The sequence below is a fragment of the Danio rerio genome, chromosome 7 (assembly GCF_052040795.2).
Source record: "Danio rerio strain M-AB ecotype USA chromosome 7, GRCz13ab, whole genome shotgun sequence".
NCBI lineage: Eukaryota > Metazoa > Chordata > Actinopteri > Cypriniformes > Danionidae > Danio > Danio rerio.
The window spans coordinates 64337650-64360364 of NC_141027.1; the positions used below are offsets into that span (position 1 = coordinate 64337650).

The window sequence follows — 22715 nt, forward strand, 5'->3', positions numbered from 1 at the left end:
AAAAACAATCATCCAACACTGACTGCCAGTGGTAATCCTTAATGTTTTCTCTCTAGATAATCTAGGGCTGGTGTGGTCTCACTCGCTCGCTCTCAACCAAACATTCATGCTCAAGCGCACTCTCACACACACAAATACATGGTAAACACCAGCCGAGCCTCTCTTAAGCCAAACGGGAGTTGGTTTTTCTGCCATCTGGACGGGCTTTAAGTTACGTAACTCCTCAGGAGCTGTGTTCATCAAAACAGTTCAACCTCAATCAGGTTTAACTTTCATATCCTATCGGGTTTGATCATGTGAAAAGCAAAGGAGCGCCTTTTAGATCAGATATATGAGACGCCATACAAACAGCGTATTCATTAAACATGGCCATGTGTGCAGTGTGCAATCAGCCCATGTGTGCATGGAGTTGATGTTAGCTCTGAATGTGTGCGTTTGAATAAAGCATGGCAAGCTTCAGAGAATGTTCAGCAAACATTTACACTAGTGCTGCACATTATATCATTTCAGCATTGATATCGCAATGTGATCATTCGCAATAGTCAAATCGTAGGAGTTGCAATGTTAAGTCTAGATTATAACTCATTATTTGCATGTGTTTTCGATGCCAGGAGTTGTATATGGATTTTAAAAAAACATTCAGGGATAAGAAGTTGTACCATTTGTGACGATTAATTTTCTTGAATTATTTTTTTTTTTTCCATTCAGTTACTGTACTTGAATACTGTTAGACTCTGGGAAACAATGAAACACTTTATTTCAGTTGTATCTTTTTCTAAATTATATTTATAGATTGCTATGCGTGAAAATACTCACAAGACATGCAAACACAGATCATAAAGCAGATCAATGTTGATCTTTCTTTCGAGGTGTCAGTGCATAAATGAACAAAATAATAGTCCAAATACAAAATATTATAAGGATCAAGTATGAAAACATTATCAGATGGTAATTTCGGTCAATTTTACTAACGGATAAACAGTAATCTGTAATATTTTTGCATGCTTTTACTTTCGTATCAAAAAGAATACACATATTTTTTAGTAGGAATTACTACCCGCCCTACTTATAATTCTCTCTTTATATAGCCGTATATAATGTATGTATTACTCAGCCATAATAAACTGTGATATACAGGGTTCATTCACATTTTTACTACTAAAATACCAGATTTTTTTCCAGGACTTTTCCAAAACTTTCAGGTAGATATCCATGACCTAATGGTTAATGTAACGTCCATGTAAATGTGGTAAATAAGAAAAAAATTTATGTTTAAATTTATTACAGCATATCAAAAAAAAATGATGTTTGTATGTACTTTGTTTTTTTATACCTGTAAAATAGTTTTTAGAAAATATCTTGTGTGAAAATGTTTAGAAATGTTGGCATGTGTCTTCAGAAGACTTATTGAATTGGCACAAATTAGCCTTTAGCACCCACATTATTTTACGTCTGTAGTTAAGAGATTGTTTCTGGACATGACACTGAAATGTATCTTGAATTACAATGAATGCAAGTGAAAGAGAAGTGAAGCTGAAACTGCAGAGAGTGTCATGTTAAGGGATAGACATCGCAACTGTATTTGAAATGTACCCAATATTATCATCTCAAATATATTCAAGTACACAGATATTTGTTAAACCCATAATGTTTTGGAAAAGTCATGGAAATTGGTTTATTTACTTTTCCAAAACTTTTCCGGGTCTGCAAAATGCCTTGTCAAAATTCCATGACTTTTCCAGGTTTCCAGAACCATATGAACCCTGGATATAGCCTGATGGTTTTGATTTCTCGGTACAACCGATATGCTCTAGAGTTCACTTCAATTAAGCTGAAAACACCTCATTCAGGCGATCTCAGAACGATTGATTTGGCGCTGATCCGAGTGTGATTGAGGGGTTCACATATGCCAAACGAACCGCACCAACTAGGCAAAGGAGACAGGTAGACATACACAAACGTCTAGGTGTGAAAAAGTCCCCTTCACACTGGGACGCTTTTTGCTCGTGTTTTCCATTGATGTTTAACGCCTTGTGACTAAATAAAGGGTGCCAATTTGATCCGGGACACCAACTTGCAAAACGTCAGCCGTAAAAGCGTCATTTTTAAAGAAAGCCTTATGCCCGTTTTTGTTTTGATGTGCCGCGTTAACACTGTATTTGCACGCAATTGACAAGCAGTCGCAGCCAAATTTTACTTTAGTGACAATGCAGCACTCTACTGATCGGGCCAGTAACAATCCTCTCTACTGTCCCGTGCTATCGCGCAGTCCTTATTGTCGAGCCCTGCTATATGAATAAATCAATATTCCATAGTTGTGTGTTTATTAGTCACGTTGAATGAATAAAAGCAGTAAAATCCTCCGCTCTGTTCGATTTCCTGACTGTGTTTTTCTTTGTAGCATATTTGCAATTTCTGCACAAGAGCGCCCTCTGGCCTTCATCGGAGATTTACTACTGATTGCAGAGCTGCGTTTCCCTGAAAGATGTGCATTAAGACTGGTTTATATTTCTGTGTTGAGTGATCGCCATGACATGCATTAATACTTTTGTGTGCCGTTTATGTTGCTTTGCAATAACACTTACGTAACACTAGCTGGCAGTAGGATATGTTATGTTCCTCAATATCATGTTTCTTTGCAGTGTTTTGTCTGAATGCTACCTTAATGTACAAGTAGCTCGAGATCGCTCATTCTGTGGCGGGAACCAGTGGGCGTGCAGCAACTTTAATCATAAGGTAAACACAAAACAAAGTCTCCATCTAGAGCTCCTTCATGGAACTCGACCATAGACTAGACTCGACACTTGCAAACAATCACTTCATCAGACTCACACTCATTAGTGCTACCAACCCGACCAATCACAGAACTTGTGCTACACTTTGTTGTAACATGTGGTTACATTTTTTTGAGAGGTGCGCATCAGCCGTGGCGAGGGCTATGCGACTGCAAATGCTGTGCCAGACCATTTTCTGGCCAATTTCAAACAATTGCGCAGAATTAACTGTAATACAACTGTACTGTATAAAGAACTTTTAAAGAAATTTTTATTTTTCAACAGTAACTCATGAATTTTTTTTTGTTTCGTTTGACTGTCACCTAAATAAATACTCATTGGGGGATTCAGGTTGAAACTTTCATAGATAATGACAAATGCTTTACCCTGAAACCGGTAGTGCGTATTTATTTAAATAGATTGCAGCCTGTGCAATCATGCTAGTCCTTACTACCATTTCAAATTATCTTACTACAACATGCATACACTCATTTTAGAATCACAAAAATAATCAGCACCCAATTTTATCAAAGTATCACGTGTTGTGCTCTATAATACAACTACACAAACAAGTAACTTTTTTACAATCTATGAAACACATTAAACAAGTTGCCAAGCTACTACAGTATTATGAATGCAGTAACTTCAGCGCACTCAACTTTGTTACAACAACAACAAAACATACATGTGTGAAACACACAGTAACAGTTATATAAATTAAAACAATAAAACAAGTAGGTTAAATGAAAATATCTCAGCCTAAAAAGCTCTTCAACTCTTTTTGGAATAAATCTCAGAAGAGATTCTGTCAGTCTGAGCTGTCTCTGCTACAGACTGACAGAATCTCTTCTGAGATTTATTCCAAAAAGAATCAGAATGATAACACAGCATCAGCATGAGAACTAGCCAAACATGTTTCCGTACAGTTTTTCATCAAAACTGACACGCTAAAATAAAAAAGCGACGGAGCAATGAAAAGTCAAGGGTGTCTAGTTGTGCCCCTCTCTCGAGATTTGAGACCTTCTGACCATCTGTTGTGCTTTAAAAGTGCGAGTGAAAGGAGAGGAAGGGGAAGAGAGAGAAAAAGAGGGAGGGAGGGAGCTGAGCTGAGAGATTGTCGCTGAGGAGAAGCAGAAGTCGAGGAGCCCACATCCGGTGGTTGCGAAAGGGAACCGATCAACACTGTGCAACAGTAGTGTTGACTATATCACACAGCTGGTACTGCAGTCCCACTTCAACTCTCATGGAATATTATGTGCCTTATTTTTCCACATACCATACATTCACTGCAGACTTAATTGTGTTAAATGGTCACGCATGTATACATACTCATAGAAACAGAGTCTCCAATAGCTGGCACTTAAAAAGCACACTCTTACAAAAGCACAGCTGGCGAACACTCTGATGATGATAATAAAACAGACAACCAACCAACACATCTTCCAAAGATTATTTCATCATCTACCCACATCTCTCTCCCACAACGTATAACCCACAGAGCAATAAAAGGAGTTAAAACAAAACAAAGGTCATTGTTCACACAAAATGGTAATAAACTGCTTCATTCATAAGAAGGGAGTATATGCACAGCTACTGTTTTTCAGCCAACAGTAAACTTCCGGTGAAAGCTTTATGTGACAAGTTTCAATTTTATAAGGTTCCTTTGACAGCATCAATGTTAAATAAACTTCAGCTCAACTCAATGGGGTAAGGGCTTCATGATTTTGGCTAAAATGAGAATCACACTTTTTTTTTTTTTGTTTTTTGCTAAAAATGAAGATCACTTATTTTACATCTACAGAATTCTGAGAAAATAAAGTTGATATGAGTAAGCTATTAATATTTTTATTCTCAAACATATACTGAAACAACAATAATAATATCAGGCATATGTGTAGGTTTACTGTTGGTTAAAATGCTAAAGTTTGTATAGACTTGGAATGGTGGACTTTACATGGACAGACTTTAAGGCCCAATCCCAATTCTACCCCTTAGCCCTTCCCGTTACCCCTACTCCTCGTTTTGTGTGCACGTGTGCACACCAAGGGGTAGAGGTGTCCTAATTCTCTTCAGCTTGAAGGCGTAGGGCTAAGAGGAAGGGGTGAATAGCTCTTCGAATGAAGATTTTTCAGGACCACACTCGAAACCAAAGGGTAAGAAAATTTCCCAGAATACACCAGACACATCGGCAGCATTGCTGAACACGGAAGTAAGGAGATCCACAAATTAGTATTTTTTGTCATTATTACATATTTTTATGACAAACAAACATGTTTTAATATATTCATAACCGCCTACGTGTTTTACTGCTAAATGTTGCAATCTATAATCCATAATCAACTCCTGTATAGCAGTCCCACAACATTCTGACACTTGATGACGCTCAAATACCCTGTCAGAAACGTCTAGTGGCTGGTAATGAGCTTTTTACAGTGTCTGCTGTGATGTTATAATGTTGTTTTTGTGAGTTTACATTGATGAATATGGCCACTATGTAAATACACAGTACAGTTACGAGCTTATCGCGAGCTCATTGCCACATTAGATCGTTATGATAACATAATATATGTTTTCAGTGATTTCCGAAAGATAAATATAAAAAAAATAGCACAACTAGAATCACTACAGCAGTCGGCTGATCTCACATGAAGCAAGAGATCGCAGGACATATGATGACGTGTGCAGGTGCTGTAGTGCTGTCCCAATTTTAAGGGGTAAATTTTAAAGCACTTCCTCTTAACCCTCGGTTGTAAGGGCCAAGGGAAAGGGTACAAAAATAGAATTGAGATTGGGCCTAAATATGTCTTTGTTGTTATTGCACAGTAAATAACAATGATGACATCAGAATACAGCCAATAATAATTCCAAAATTGTATTATTATGTTTGAGACATATGCTTGTCATTTGTCATTGACAACATTATTAGACCACTTTTTCACTGGTAAATTGAAACATTTGTCATTATCAGATTTCCTCTTGCTAGAGTAGTTATACTGACCCAGTAAACATTTATTTTTATGCACAACATTCTGTGTTTGCTAAAGAAAAAAAACATATCAAATGCTTGTCGTAATCCTAAAGGCCCGTGCACACCGGAAGTTTAACGCCTCGTGACAAAAAAAAAGGGCGACAATGTAATCGTGCACTTCAGGGCGCAAAACTGCAGGTATAAAAGCTCCATTTTTTGTCAAAACCTTTTCGACCAATCAGATTGGCACTTTTGTTCATGAGCACAGAGCTGCTGAAGTTACAGTAAACAGCACTTGGAGGTGCTCAAGCGCAAAACTGTCAATGCGAGCGCACTTTGAAGAAGATGCCCAGAGGCGATATGAACATGGAGCTGCTTATTGCACTGGTGAACAATAATCATTTCTTGATCGCTAGAGCTGCTACTTGAACCATCCATGCTTGCTCGAACTGCTAGTAAATTTAACAACAAGCATGTCAACTTTCTCTTTTCTCCTGTCACAACCGGGTGTCAGAAGCGTAAAGTTGTGTAGCGCCATCTATTGTCATGGAGGGATTTTTACATACTTTTCTGCTGGACGTCAGTGAAAATCGCGTGTTTGAAACCAGAAAAACATCTCGAAAAACGCTGATGATAAACACAAAAGAAAAGTGTCCAGGGAGTACAAGCATACCAAAATTCAATATAATTATTTAAACAAGAAGCGAACTTTCGTCACTTTTCACTGTCATGGCCACCATGAAAAAACATACATGGAAATTATACTTCCAGTGCATCACTCACTGCAACAAACTGAATGTAATTTACAGCTTTATTACCTGTAAGTCACAGCCTATGCAGGTTTTATTCACTAAAATAGACATCATTGGTGTGCACGCATGCGTGTCCTCTAGGTAGTAAACAGTGTGTCAGCTCATGTGTGATTTCACAGGCGCAAATACATAGACAAAAATGACATTTTTGGGTGAATTATACCTTATATACAAAAATACAGTATGTGTCACTTTTAACACCATTTAGAGGTGTCCATGTTGCTGAGCAACGTATATTAAACAATGTGAAGACTTGTGCGACCGCCTTCATGCTTCTCCCAAACTTGAAAATATAATTGTCTGAATCCTAGACATGCTGGATTAAGATCGTGTGGGGGTCAAACCGAGGTCGCAGTCTTTTGTTGATTAACCGTGCAGCACTAACTGGAGTATTATAAATTTCTATATTTTAAAGACATAGCACAGAAAATTGGAATTTAATGCAGTGCTTCTTGTCCAGACTGAGACCCACTTTATATCTATCAGGCATTGAAGATTACTGATTTTTAAAGAAATTAGATCTTAAATGTAGCAATTTTGTAAGGGCATGACAACCTTGGAGAAATCAAGGTTTTAAAATCAAAACCAATTTTTTGCTACTCTGTTTCTACGGTATATGTAGGATTATTTGTTTTAATGTTTGGTTTTTTTGTTGTTTTTTAGGACAACAGAAGAAGAAAAAATATCCAAAGATGCCGGTTTAAATGGTAAAGAAATAAGTGTTTTTAAAACTAAAGAGCAGCAGAAGACAATGATTCATTTGAATTATTTAGCCTGACTTTAATGACTTTTTTTACTGCTCCCATATTTTAAATGTTTCTCAAAAAAAAAAAAATTGTGTTCAAAGGGGATAAAAGTTCATTTGTTTCTTACTCTGACATTTAAAAAGACTACATTTTAGAGCAGTAATCACAATTTGTTAAAACTGTAATGTTTTTATCCAAGGTTATCATACCATCAGAATCTAGAACGGCAGAATAGAGAGGGCGGCGTTCGCAACAGCTAACGAAGTGTAGTTGAAAATGTCGCAACGCACAGACAAAGCATAAACAAATCATTACCATTATCACAGTAACCGTCACTTACGAGGGAGGGACTCCCTCCTACAAATATGTCTGAAACAGGTGTTGAGAATTAGCAAGTTTGCTAAAACACTTAAACAAATGCATTTGGTTGTCCAGTGTAATTGTGATTTTTAAAGTGCCAAATAAAAATAAACTCGTATAACAGCCGTACTCTGTTATCCTTCTTGGTTTTAACTATTTACTTCTCTAAGTCAAACTTGTGGTCTGATTCGTTGCTGAAAAACAAGTCAAAGCACTTTATTCAGTCGACTGGCGACACAGAATCTATATCCTAGTTTAGGCCAACCTGCTGTGAAATTAACCCAACAAGAAGCAATGTGTGAAATCAAACCGTACCAACTAACCTGACCAACGGACGTGATGTGTCCCAGCTCTTACAGGCACAGAATTAAGTCCTATTTTCAGTCGATTGTTGGCTGTGTTCACAAGCAGTTTTTTGGTCTAGATCAGGCATGTTCAAACTCAGTCCTGGAGGGCCGGTGTCCTGCAGATTTTAGCTCAACTTGCCTCAACACACCTGCAAGGATGTTTCTAGAAAGCCTAGAAAGAGCTTGATTAGCTAGCCCAGGTGTGTCTGATTGGGGTTGGAACTAAACTTTGAAGGACACCGGCCCTCCAGGACTGAGTTTGAACATGCCCTCCAGGACCGACTTTGGACACGCCTGGTCTAGAAATTGTAAAAAAATTCCTATAGTCCTAAGTTAAAATCTAGAGTCTAGATGGATAAGATGCAGCTGACTTGAGGCAACAACACAGTCATTTTTCCATCACTGCTAGTTCTTTGAAATCAACTTGGTGTGTCCTGAGCTTTAGATTTCAGTTGTTTATAATAGCTGTCTGCCAAACAGACACACAGAATCAATGATCAAAGATGAAAATTTTAACTTAGGACTATAGGAATTTTTTTAGAATTTACACATTTTTCTCAGAAGACCAATAACATTTAATTAAATCGTTTGAACATATATTTTAGACAAAGTAGTTAAAAGTTTGCATAACCAATGATTGGTCTTATCCACTCATGACCCACTCATAATTAAACATCATTTAGCCTATTTTTTGATTACCTGACCTGCGAATTAACGACTGCACCAGTGGATATAACCGAGATCTATTAACGGTCAGCGAGAACAGCGGATATAATCGAGATCTGCGCATAACAGGGTTTTATGCAGGCCAAACATCAAGAGAATGACTCCATAAAGTTAATGTGAACTGCATAGACTGGATTATCAATTTAATGTGTAAAGTCGTGTCACAACGCAAGGCATAACTTATCCTTTAAATGTCCACGCTTAATCAGTCATTGATATGGTCGATCGAAAGGGTTACAGACAATCAACTGATCAGAGTAAACGTTTACATCCCAAATATATGTTGATATATGCAATTCTATATGATAGCGTTTATTGGCACAGCCCTACCACACAGCACTGCAGACTTCAACATGTTTAACAGTCAAGCATATACTCAGACAAACAGAGTCTCTAACAGCTGGCACTTAAGGAAGCACACACTCTTACAAAACACAGCTGGCGAACACTTAAAATATAATGACAAAACAAAAGATAACAAACACACACACACACACACACACACACACACACACACACAAACAAACACAAACCTGAACTGGTGCCTGACAGAGTTGAATTTATAATAAATCCTCTCCACCTAAATCTGAGAGGCTCATTTGCATAGGCAAAATATGACCTTGTGTTTAATATTCATCAGGGATGTTCAGGGCTGACCACATCCTAACACAACAGGAAATGCTTTTAAGCACCAGGGACTATATGAATGACCCATTAAACACAAGGTGTTGTCTCAAAACGAAGTAGGCTGACAACCTAGACACCATAGAGTCAAAAAAGATAGCTCACTATAGCTGCATCCCAAATTGCATACTGCTTGTGTACTGTCTGAATTTTCAGATGGAGCACATATTTATTTGCCAACCCCAAAATGTGAAAAGATCTAGTTGTAGACATGCTGATTTGCTGCCTGCCTGAATAAGCCACACACATCCACCATCCCATGAAATGGTCATTGTTTCCTTGTGTGTGTATATGGAATCTGGTGTTTGCCTGACTGGGAAAGGCCGTCTGTGTCATTTTTACTTCCTGGTTTGGGACACGAATGTGTGGGTGTGGACTGTTTTAGTACTAAAAAGAAGCTAATTTAAGATGTTTATTTAGGAATACTGAAAACTTAGAATATTAGTTGGTTATATATATATATATATATATATATATATATATATATATATATATATATATATATATATATATTAGTGCTGTCAAAAATAGTGCGTTAACGCATGCAATTAATTTGAAATAATTAACGCGCAAAAAAAATTTACGCAATTAACGAAGCAGCAGGTTTTATTTTTTATTTTATTTTATTTTTTCCTGTTGTGGTCGACGTGTGTTCAACATGTAAAGAAATATGGATAAGACCAAGGAAGCACCTCCAGAGTTTCATGCAATTTCGGGTGTTTAGTTTTTAACGTTCGACTTTTGTTTTAATGAAATTTGACACCTCCGCATTTCGTGACTCGGTGGTCCTTTGAGGTAATCAAAACCACTGCTTACATGGTAGACTCTTAATAAGAGTATTATCTTAATCATATTAAAATCCGATTATTGGTTTCCATGTAAATTACAACATAACGTACTTTTGAGGCTTTTTAGTCAAGAATGTAGTTGTTTAGATTACAACTATGCAGTATATTTAAAAGAATAGTGCCTATTTTAAAATATTTACAATTTCTGAGAGAGCTCGTAGTCGGCCATTAGCCTGCCATAGAGTAGACCAAAGACGGTTGACTTTTTCTTATCCACAAGATGGCGATTGAACCACATAGTAAGCCCTTACGCTTAGAAAATTATGACTACAGCTGATCAAATCATAATTAAACTGGTAGGCATACCTGCCAACACTTATGTATTTTAGACCAATCTCCCGCAACCATCCCATTTTTCATTTCTTCCGCAAAAACCACCCAGTTAGTTTCTAAACATCTTATTGAAATTTGGAGTTGTAATGAACAGTTTAGGTTTTGGTGGAATGGACACAAGGCATAGAAAATGTATTTTCTTTTTTTTTCAAAGAAGAACAAATGCACAACAAGTTTGGCTAAGGGTGTTTTCACACCTGCCCTTTTTAGTTTGTTTGAATCGCACCAGAGTTTGTTTTCCCTCAACCAAAACTCCAATTCAGAGAATTAAATGCAGATCCAAATGTATGACAGAAAAACTAGACCATTATTAGGCCAATATCCAGAGAGTCCAGACATTTACAACCACATAGTTTAAGTTTTGGTGAAATGGACACAAGGCATAAAAAAATTATTATTTTCTTTTTTCAAAAAACAAATTCGCTACAAGTTTGACTAAGGGTGTTTTCACACTTGCCTTATTTAGTTTGGTTGAATCACACTAGAGTTCGTTTTCTCTCTTGGTGTGGTTCGTTTGGGCAGATGTGAATGTTGCAATCGCACTGGAGTGAGCACCAAAAAGCATACCAAGACCTCCTTGAAGAAGAGGTTTCAAATGAACCCAGGAGTGGTTCGTTTGTGGTGAGAACATGATCCGAACTAAAACATACTCAACCGCAAAAAGTACGACGCCTTTTTGGACTAATCCAGCTGCCGTAGTCTGATACGCTGTCCCATCTTATGGGGTGTGGAGGAAAAATATTTGTTGACAGCGCTTTACCAACAATTTTAAACGGAGAGCGAGAGAGTGAAAAACTTTAGCTGACGGATTGTTGGTAATGTTTTCGGAAGATGACCATGTGGCAGTTTAGCAATGTTAATTCACGCCTCCTCCTGAAGTGACTTGCGATACACCTTCGCCGTTTGCAATGCATTAAAACATCCTGCGCAGCTGCGCTTCATTCTAGAAATGTATAGTTTTTCTAAAGTCACGTGTACAAACTATATAGTATATTATGGGCAGGGACACAAGAAGTCAGCACACTCGCCCCTCCAGTCAAAATCGACATTTTGTGTCTGCTGGTTTGTTTACTTGCGGGAGTTCCATTGGCATTTTCCTGCACCTGAATTCCGACCAATCGAAAAACAGTTTAGGAAATGCGTTCAAAAACATCTGGCCAATGAGTGATGTGGATTTTGTCAGATGACTGCATTTCGGTTCTATTCAACTGGTTCAGGCCAATCCATGTGGTGTAAAAAGGACCCAAAAACAGCAAAATAATGCTACAATGTATCATTTATTGCCTTTGGTCCAGACTAAATGAACCGAACCACAGATGTGAAAGCACCTTAAATTAAAGGAATCTGTTTGCAGGCTGGTTCCATTTACATAGCAATAGATGGCTATAATGATAACAACATAAGCATCCACATCAACTGACGCTAACATTCAGTTTATTATAATATTTTAGGCTGCAACTGTGTTGTCTAGTTGCTAATTCAAGTGCTCGGATTCTTTAAAATTGGATGGATTCTGTTTGGTTGTAAGTGTTTTTATTGTTCAGACCAGATGTTCATGGCAATCGCAGCTTTTGCTCAATCGGAAGTTTAATTTTATTTCGATTAATTGCTCAGCACTGCTTAACTCACATTATTTATGAGCTCTGTGAGTATGAGGCCTGTAAACGTGAACATTATTTTACGGTTTTTACCTTAAAAAAAAAAAAAACTCACGCAATTAATATTTTATTTTTACTAAAAATATTTAGAGTTTCTAATAAATGTTGCCTGACAACAATCGGGGACAATTGTTATTGAACAAACTAAAACTCCAATACAGAGAATAAAATCCAGATCCAAATGTATGACAGAAAAACTAGACCATTATTAGGCCAATATCCAGACAGTCCAGACACTCACAACCACAGACACAGCCATGCCTACAGGCTGATATTGGACAGGAAACATTACTGATGGGGGATAACAGATCAATAGAAACAAGCCACAAGGAAAATGTCTTCTACAATATATTCTGGGTCATCTTCAGAAAACCCTTTGAAAAAGCACTCCTTCTTCAATGACCTGGAGAGATGGGAATCTTCATCCAAGCAAGAGAGGAAAGAGAAGGAAAAACAAGACAAGTACAGCAGAAATGGGGAAAGCAAGGGAGAGGGAGAGAGAGAGAGAGAGAGAGAGAGAGAGAGAAGCCTGCCTCAGACAATGGAGGAGGGGTCCTGGCGAATGGGTCTCCAGTTGGGGGAAAGAGGAGGGTCCCTATTTCGGGAATATCATGACAATGGGAGCAGCCCACAAGCCCTTTTTATCAAAAAAGGCCTCTCCCTACTCTCTTTCTCTCAGCTGCTGTAAGGCTTAGTTGTGGTATGGAGTGTGTGTCCCTCTGAATGAGACACTGTGTTATGGGCTACTTGATGGTGGTCATGCCCCAGGCATGGTCACAAGTATGTGGGAGCCGGATGGTAACAAATATTTTCATCTAACACACACTCAAAAACACACTTGATCTGGAAGATCCTCTTTGTGCCCATGCCCCAAGTAGGCATGGGATGATAACCATTTACCAAAGTTTGGAAGAGTCAAGATTCTAAAACCGCTAACATTTTTTGTAATATCGTTCTGGAGATATACAGTTGAAGGCCAAATTATAAGCCCCGATATTATTATTTTTTTCTCTTTTTTAAATATGTCCCAAATGATGTTTAACAGAGCAAGGAAATTTTCATAGTATGTCTGATAATATTTTTTTTCTTCTGGAGAAATTCTTATTTGTTTTATTTCAGCTAGAATAAAGAAGTTTTTATTTTACAGAAGTCTACAGACCAAACCATCGTTAAAGAATAACTTGCCTAATTACACTAACCTACCTAGTTAACCTAATAAGCTTTTAAATGTCACTTTAAGCTGTATAAAAGTGTCCTGAAAAATATCTAGTCAAATATTTTGTACTGTCATCATGGCACAGATAAAATAAATCAGTTGTTAGAAATGAGTTATTAAATCTATTATGTTTAGAAATGTTCTGAAAAAAAAGCTTCTTTCTGTTAAACAGAAATTGGGGGAAGAAATGATCAGGTGGGGCAAATAATTCTGACTTCAACTGTATGCAAGTTTGTGTTTTTGGGTTTTTTTTTTAACCGTTTTTCACAATTATTTTATTACGTTTTTGGGGCAACTGTATCTCCACCCGAAAGTGACCCTCCACATCAAAAGCTAGGTCCAAAATGTTTTAAATGTTTCTTAAAATAAAATATAGTGTGTGGGCTAAGTTGTTCTTTTTTACCCAGACATTTAAAAAGAATATATTTTGGAACGATAATCACAATACAGTAATATTTTTAGATTATACCATCAGAATCTTATACCGGCCCATGCCTAGTCCAGGAATACTTTCGTCCTATAGCTGCTTCTACGGTGGTCTTTTTTGTTTTGATGAATTCTTATCTTAAGCGTTCTCCACATTCATCTTTCAGCACCTCCTTCAAATAACATAAATTATTGTACTCTAGGACAAACGCAGTCTGGGATGTCATCTCACAGTAAAGTGCTGAGGCACAGCACAGCTTGTGTTATTGTTGTAGAGAGCAGTCAACAGTGGCTGTATTATTGGTCTGTTTTTAAGGAGTTTGAGTCTGGGTGGATTGATGAGGCAGGGATTTGTTTTTCATCACTGAACTGGACCTCCAGCGGGCCTGAACCTCTGACCTTCCTGAAGGAAAGTTAGTCTATATTGGGAAGGAGCGAAAGTAAAGTGTAGACTGAGAGTAAATGAACATACCAGTACCTATCAATCTTTACCTCCTCAGATCTTTTAGTAAAAAGAGACACTGTCATCTTCCTCCTACCTTCAAGCATATGTACAATACACACTGCAGCTGCAACCAGTAATATAGGAGTAAAACCTAGTAATCATTCTCCACCTGAGGGTAGGTGTGTCTGCGGAACATGCTTATTATGGAATGATTTATTTTTTACACTGGGACAGGGCTTGGATTTTATATATGGCAGTTCTAGGCCTAGTTTTATCTGCATTGTTCCGCACCCTCGAACTGATCCCAAACTGGCATTTGTATTTTGGAGAGTCAGATGTACAGTACGGTTACCAAGGCAACTTGGTTATCCATGCAGAAAATTGGTGTCAAAATCCACCACAGAAGAATAAGAGATTAGACCTTCTAAACTCAAAACCTGCAGAGCTACACTCAAAAAAGGCTTTTGCTGCTTGTTCAAACTACTTATTTACAATGAGTAAACACAATTCTTTAGGGTGTTTTGAGGGTAACTTAAATATTTTATGTTCAATCCACTTAAAATTGTAAAAATTATTAGGTTGGTTTGTGTTGGGACAATATTAAGGAATTGTGTGGAACCTTGCATTTTTTACAGTGTAGGAGGATTGAGTCTTAAATTAGTCAGTGTGCTCAGTATAGGACATGATGGCCTCAGTATAAGTCATGATTTTAAAAAAATTAAGTAGGAATAATTAGGGATGGGCCAGTATAAAATCCTGATAGTGTGATAATCTTGGATAAAAATATCACGGTTTTACAGTATTGTGACTAATCCTTTAAACATATTTTCTTTTTAAATGAATTATTGACTTCAGCTGATTTCTTTAAAATTTAAAATAGCATCTTTGAATATCTTTTCTGCTGGAAATACTGTTGCCCTAAAAAAAAAAAATAAAAAAAAAGTAAATAAAAAAAATCGTACACATAGCTTAGGAACGGTATTACAGAAAATTGTGTTGTTTTTAAAACCTTGACTTTTCCAAACCTTTAAAACGGTTATCGTCCAATGCCTAGTAATAATTCATCCTTAAGCACAATGGCAACATATATTATTGATTATGTTTTGTATTTTTTTATTATATTCACATTTATGCGTGTGTTCTTCTTAATAGCCATTTTTTATAAGGATTGTCTTCTGATTAATTTAAGCTGTACTTTTCCCTATATGTTATCATGTGTGTACATCTTGTGCAAATGTAACGATGATTAAATCCTATTGGATGACCTGGTCCTTCTTGCTAGTTATTATAGTGTGTTTAATTGAATGACCTCCGCATAATTCTCATTCATGCCCTTAACAATGGCATACCAGAGCACAATGAATTACAAACTGCAGGCCTCCTCCTCACCCCAAACATGTGTTTGGTTCAGAAGCTCCTTTTCTAAAATTAAGCCTAATTACATTACCATGCAGGACTGATAAGAAATTAGGACTATAGGCGATTTGGCCTGAAATCAAAATCTCGATTAATTGAGCCTTTTAACTCAATTACGATTAATGAACTATTATTTTGTTTATTTCTTTTTTGCCCTCTTCACTGACAGGTTTTGTACAATAAATCAGGTCACCTATTACAAGAGATTTCTAAATGAAGGGTGCATTACTTGGTTTTAAAATAATTGAAGGAAACACACTATCTACTATCTAAAATGATTATTAATTAAACATGAATGTTAAACAACTAAAGTTAAAACACACATTGCCTGAAACCAGTCATTTTTTTCTTAATAAAGTGAAAATAAATATAGTAAACTAAGTCAATTATTTTCAGTGTTTTTCATATAAAACATAGAAAATAAGCAGCATCTCTTCTAAATATAATAACTTGTATATCCTCTGTAAACAAATATTTTAAATATAAATAACAATTTTATTTTAAATACAAAATATGCCGTCTCAAGGAATCTCTGGCACAGCTTCCAATCATCGCCAATGCAGAATGGGTCCATCGTTCTACTTTATATATAAACATAAAGGCTTAACAGAGCCACACGGTAGGGAAAGTAACTGAGAAAATTGGATTGATTATAGGTTTTGAATGTCGATTCTGATTACTTTTCAATTAATCGCCCAGCCTTATAAGAAACAAACACCCAATAACATTGAATATTCTAAACTATCCATCAATTTGAATAAAATATTGCCTAAAGGGAGTTATGTCAATCTTACACAATTATTATATGCACATCAAAACATTCTATTGCATGCAAATTTGCTGTGGTTTGAGAACTGTTTAACAAATCTAAAATTATCACAACAGGATATATTACAATACAGAATACACTGACACCAGCTGTGGATCACAAACTTACCAAAAGACATATACATGTCATGAAATACTTCTAAAATTGACTACAAAATCTCTGAGACTTGCAGACCCATGTGTGTGTGTGTGTGTGTGTGTGTGTGAGAGTGAGGTGGGGGTTTGTATGGCTCAAAGACAAACTGCTTTATACCCACTTTGTATGAAAGTGGAGCAGATGGTCATATTAGTGCTGCTGGCAAGATGCTCCCTACCAATAAGAACGAACTCAAACAAGCTGACTACAACAAATAACAGTTTTATCAGCCAGTTCTGCTGCCTTTGCGCGGCGCTGAGAGATCAAATGCGAAGTTTTACTTTGGCTCTGTGGTAAGATGGCTCGGCCTGAGTGTATTTCCACCTCAACAACAGGAAGAGAAGCTCAACGCAAATGTCTCCAATTTCTTAAGCAAACACGCCAGCTTCAAAACTCGACAAGCTGACTTTAAAAACACAATACGCAGCTCGATAAGCAGCGATGGTTCTTTTATAAACGAAAGTGATGAGTAAAATGAACTTGTCATATGATCTGCCTTCTACAATGATCGCGAAAAGTGAAAGATCCGCTTTTTCTGAGTCGGGCGTGATGATGATGGTGCTGCACAGAAGGGGCGCAGGTGAAGAAGACACCCAAACAAAGGACATTAAATGTACTGAATGCATTCCCTGCCCCCTTCACTGATCCCCTAGCCGCTTTATTAATTAAAGTCTTACCTGCGTGCGTAATGTCGGACAGGTCATAGTTCCTGGCGGTGCGGGGGAACTCTTTGAGTTTGCGGTTAGAGAGGATGAGCGCTCCGCTGGACGCAGCCTCTTCCAGCGCCTTCTCCACGCTCCTGCTGGCCGCTACGGTCGCCGGCAGCTGGGCTCCATCCCCAGCAGCCATCAAACACTAAATATGACCCGAATCTTACTCTTTACTACGACAATCACCCCTCCTAAACCTCCATCTCATCAGAGGCCGGTCCAACAACGTTTCACTCCGGAAAAGTTAGTTTTTGTACTCCAGAAAAGTGATGTAAAATCCCGTGATTGAGAAAAGTTGCGCCGTGACTTGACAGACCGCGCGCTGGAGCGAGCTGAAGAAGCGAAAGGGGAGGAGCTTGCGGATTGAGCAAGTCTTGATTGACACACAGCGGACACACCCAGAATCTACAGACTCGGGGAAATGAACACAACAGCGCTGCTCTCATCATCGGAAGGGGAAAATTATAAAGTTTTTTGGTCCGTTGGAGGTTTTGTTATACAAATGTAAAAGTTACAGTACTGCTGATGATAGTAAGTTTTTTTTTTTTGCATTGTTTGCATAGCGATGTGAAAGGCAGCGGAGATTTACTACAGTAATCGGAAAGCCTCTAATGGACATCACACACACACACACAGCATTTCCTTGTTTCCAGATCCATTAATTTGACATGCTTTTAGAGAGAGGAAATGAAGGACATAAATATTGCATTACGTTATACCATTAGTACTTCAAGCTTTACGTGTAGAGACAACAAACACTCCTGCAGATATGTTGTCTAAGTCTAACCATAAAATTGCATTGGGGTAGTATATTTATATTTATTTTTATTTATTTAATATAATTAGCTATGGAAATAAAACTTAACGTAAATGTACATTTCTTTGATTATGAAAAATATATAATAAGATAAAAATATATTTACTGGCATATAAACAAATGATTTCATTACTTCATTCATTCATTTGCTTTTCGGCTTTGTCCATTTATTATTCAGGGGTCACCACAGCGGAATGAACTGCCAACTCATCCACCATATGCCCTTCCAGCTGCAACCCAACACTGGAAAACACCCACACACTCACATTCACACACATACTGTAGGGACAATTAAGTTTATTCAATTCACCTATAGTACTTGTATTTGGACTGTGGGGGAAACCCAGACGAAACCCACGTGAACATGGGGAGAACATGTAAACTCCACACACAAATGCCAACTGACCCAGCTGAGGCTCGAAACAGTGACCTTCTTTGCTGTGAGGCGATCGTGCTACCCACTGCACCACCGTGACACCATTAAACAAAGAATTTAGCTAATTATTTATGAAAAACATTAAAATTTACACCATCTCATAATGATTTGACATGAAGCCATTTTGTATTTTGTTTTAAAAACTGAATGTGGCCTTCATATTACACAATATATAGCCTAGAGAGGTAATATACTAGGTTTATAAAATATTGAGTTACATCTATAAACAGAAGTTAAATAATATTATTGTATTTTTTTAATAAACTAGTGTAATATCCAGAAAAAGTACCAGCTTGTTGCCTAGCTTTTGTATCATCATTTACTTCACATGTTCCCAAACGTTTCAGCTCGTGACCCCCAAAACAACAATTCTCGCAACCACCACTATCCTTGGAGGTGGTTGTAAACATACAAACACTACACACATTGGTTCACACACACCAATAGGAACGATATAAACAAGCTTATTGACTTCACAAAAAAGTGAAACAGTCTAACAACCATATCATTTTTTTATAGCCATTATTTGTTTCATTTATTATTAATCTCTAAATGAGAACGGTGAGCACAATGTTTACAGCACAAGACTATTCATTGTTTAAATTTGGAGACCACTTGAAGCCATATTCAGATGTGGCCTTTATTTATTTTTTTATGTACAATATGTGAGTTTCGTAGAGGTGTCAAAGTTTAACATTGTGCCGTAAAACAAATCTGCTGCAACTAACACTATTGCTGTGTCATTAATCTAGCATAATTACCCCAGGGGTCGCAACCCATTGAAAAATGAATTGAAAGTCTGATGGCTTTTTATTTCTATGTTGTTATTTCATGTAACCATTAAATATTATTTTTATCCTCTGTAGGGTATGGAAAAAATATGGTTGTTCTAAAGGTTTAAAAACATATATGATATTTTTGGAAATCACCAAATGACCCCAGATTTACATTATCAGGTCTAATTTATAAGTTTGAAATGCATAATTTCAAACTTAAAATGACAATGAAAGTTGCTTTGCAAAACAGCAAAATACATTTTCAACATCGAACGTTTTCAGAACAGAGAACATGTGCACATACAGTGACAGCACAATTGAGTACACCCCAGTTTGAAAATGAAGTGAATATCAGTAATATATATTGGTGCATTTGAACAAAACAGATTTATTAAACAGATATATTTATTAAAATAATATTTTATTTTATTTAGGGGCGAAGCAAAGGCGCAGTAGGTAGTGCTGTCGTCTCACAGCAAGAAGGTCGCTGGATCGCTGGTTCGAGCCTCGGCTCAGTTGGCGTTTCTGTGTGGAGTTTACATGTTCTCCCTGCGTTTGCGTGGGTTTCCTCCGGCTGCTCCGGTTTCCCCCACAGTCCAAAGACATGCAGTACAGGTGAATTGGGTAGGCTAAATTGTCCGCAGTGTATGAGTGTGTGTGTGTGGATGTTTCCCAGAGATGGGTTGCAGCTGGAAGGGCATACGCTGTGTAAAAACCTGCTGGATAAGTTGGCGGTTTATTCTGCTGTGGCGACCCCGAATTAATAAAGGGACTAAGCCGACAAGAAAATGAATGAATGAATATTTTATTTACTGAACATCTTTAGAAATTGAAAGATAATATAATTAAATTCAAGCATAATGTTGCAAAAAAATGATGAAATTTCATCTAAATTGTATTTTTTTATGCTTCTCTTGATTTTTACGTTTTTTTATTTGTATTTAATATTTTTCTATAACATTAATTTGGGTGTTTAGTTTTTGGACCATTATCGTAAGTTATTTTGTTAGATAAGGTCCAGATTTGGCTTCAATATTGACTAATCTAATGTATATGCACAAATATAATATTGTATAACTTGTTAGAGAAAATATTAAATGCAGTGAAAGATTTGTGAAGGGTGTACCAATATATGCTGAGGACTGTAATCCCTTTAAAAGTGTAAACACAAGTGAATCATATGCACACACTTTCTGTTAAAATATACATTCACCCAACACAATATTTTTACAGTGCACACACAAAGCTTTCACAGAGTTCTTGCTTACCCATGCATGCTTAATGTTAGACTATCTGTTTTTTTGTTTAGTGTTTGTGAGTTCAGTGTTTTAGGCCTGACAGGGACAAAAAGTGGGTCACAAAATTACCCTCCATGTCATTACTCTCCATGGAACAAAACAGAGAGGAAGAGGGGGATCGCATGAGCCCAGAGGAAGAGAAGGGATGAGAGGTCGTGAGAAAGAGTGATGTCATGGTTTATTATGGGAAGCCCTAATGAGGATTTGTGCTAAAACATGACTTGTGATTAATGTCAGAAAATAGTTTATGAATTCTGAATTTAAACTTTGATAAAGTCTTTTATGTACATTGAAAAAAAGATTCATTTGGATTTATTGCATTTTTAAGGATTTCATTTACATTGTCTGAATTTAAACAAACAAATTCATTTAGTTTAATTAACAAAACTCAATTTGTTTGTTTAAATTCAGCCCATATAAATTGTTTGCAACCACTTACCTTAAAAAAAGCAGTAAATTCAATGAATATTTTTTTTTCAGTGTACATTAAACACTTTATCAAAGTCTAAATTCTAAATAATTAATTTAATTAGTCATCATTCATTAATTTTCTTGAATGAACTAGCAACTTATCCACCATAAGTTTATACAGCGGATGCCCTTCCAGCTGCAACCCAGCACTGGGAAACACTCATACACACTCATTCATATCCATACAGTTACATACAGCATTCATATCCATACAGCTAGTTTAGCTTATCCAATCTCCTATATCGCATGTGTTTGCACTGTGGGGAAAACCCAGAAGAAACCCACATCAACATGCAAACTCCACACAGAAACACAGACCCAGCCGAGGCTTGAACCAGAGACCTTCTTAGTGTGAGGCGATAGGGCTAATCACTAAGCCACAGTGTCACCCATGTTTTAGGCTATAATTAATTCAATTTTATGAGCTATTTACATGTTTGAGAGCCTCTGTGTATTTTGTTCTCTTCACAAGAATGCTGCATAATTTAAATGTTTTCATTCTGTAGCTTTGGTCAGCTTAATCACCACAATTTGGATTACATGTATATGTGGCAGACAAAAACAAAGTGTTCATTTATTCAAAATGCACTTAATAACAATAAAATAATTGGTTGTGCTCTATTGCATGTCACTTATAGTCTATTAAAGCTTAAGATTTTTTTTCTTTTTTGCCTGTTTTATGATGATGTGGATCTCTTTTTTGTTTCCAGAGTTCCCTTTCTTATCGAACTGGGGTAAGGCTGGTTTTATAATCACACATTTGTTTATTTCTGAACAGTTAGAATTTGTGATACTTTGAATATAGGGTCTGAAATCACATGCAAGTATGACTTAAAAACAACATTAGCACTATTTTTTTGACTGTGAACAATGTTGTACTTTGACGGTGATTGGCTGTTAATATAATTTGATCATTTAGAAATTCCAATGAAAACTTTTCTTATTATATTCGGAAGGTGAAAGTCCAAATGTGCGAATATAAAACCAACTTTACCTAAATTTTTATTAATAGTTATATATCAAACAAAAAAAGTTTAAAACTACCCTAAAAGGTAAAGAAAATAAATAGAGTGCACTATGTCACTTGCGGCACAACAGCGTCCCCTGGCGTACATGACTATGAATTAAATAATAAAATAGTTGAAATGCAAACTATTTTTTGTTTGTTTGATTGATTGATAGTTGTTTGTTTGAGTTCAGATTAACGAAGTTTGTTTAACTGTGGACTTCCCCATTATGTAGCTTATTTGCCTGATTTTTTACTTTTTTTAAACTTGTGTTAAATTGTGTAATAATTTGATATAGCCTAATAAATGTGTAACATACTTATATTGTAATATTGAATTAGTTGTTTTCATTGTAGTATATTTTTAATAGTTACACATTTTAATCTGTTATGAGACATTTTTATGTAATGTAACTGTATTAAATGTGCTCATGGCCAAAAATTTCATTTAACAGTGGGGCAATAAATATGAAATTTC

At 36.6% G+C, this 22715-nt stretch overlaps 1 protein-coding gene across 6 annotated transcripts in view; it reads right to left on the minus strand.

The window, feature by feature from the left end:
- lrch4 (leucine-rich repeats and calponin homology (CH) domain containing 4) overlaps window positions 1-17783 on the minus strand; it is a 92530-nt gene extending 74747 nt beyond the window's left edge. For all 6 annotated transcript variants that reach the window (XR_015496373.1, XR_015496375.1, XR_015496374.1 and 3 more), the window contains exon 1: window positions 17401-17783. Coding sequence is in view for 2 of the 6 variants with exons in the window: in XM_087262034.1 (XP_087118160.1) it covers window positions 17401-17572 (172 nt within the window). In the remaining 4 variants the exon portion in view is untranslated. The remainder of the gene's footprint in view (window positions 1-17400) is intronic.
- Between the last annotated feature and the right edge of the window lie 4932 nt (window positions 17784-22715).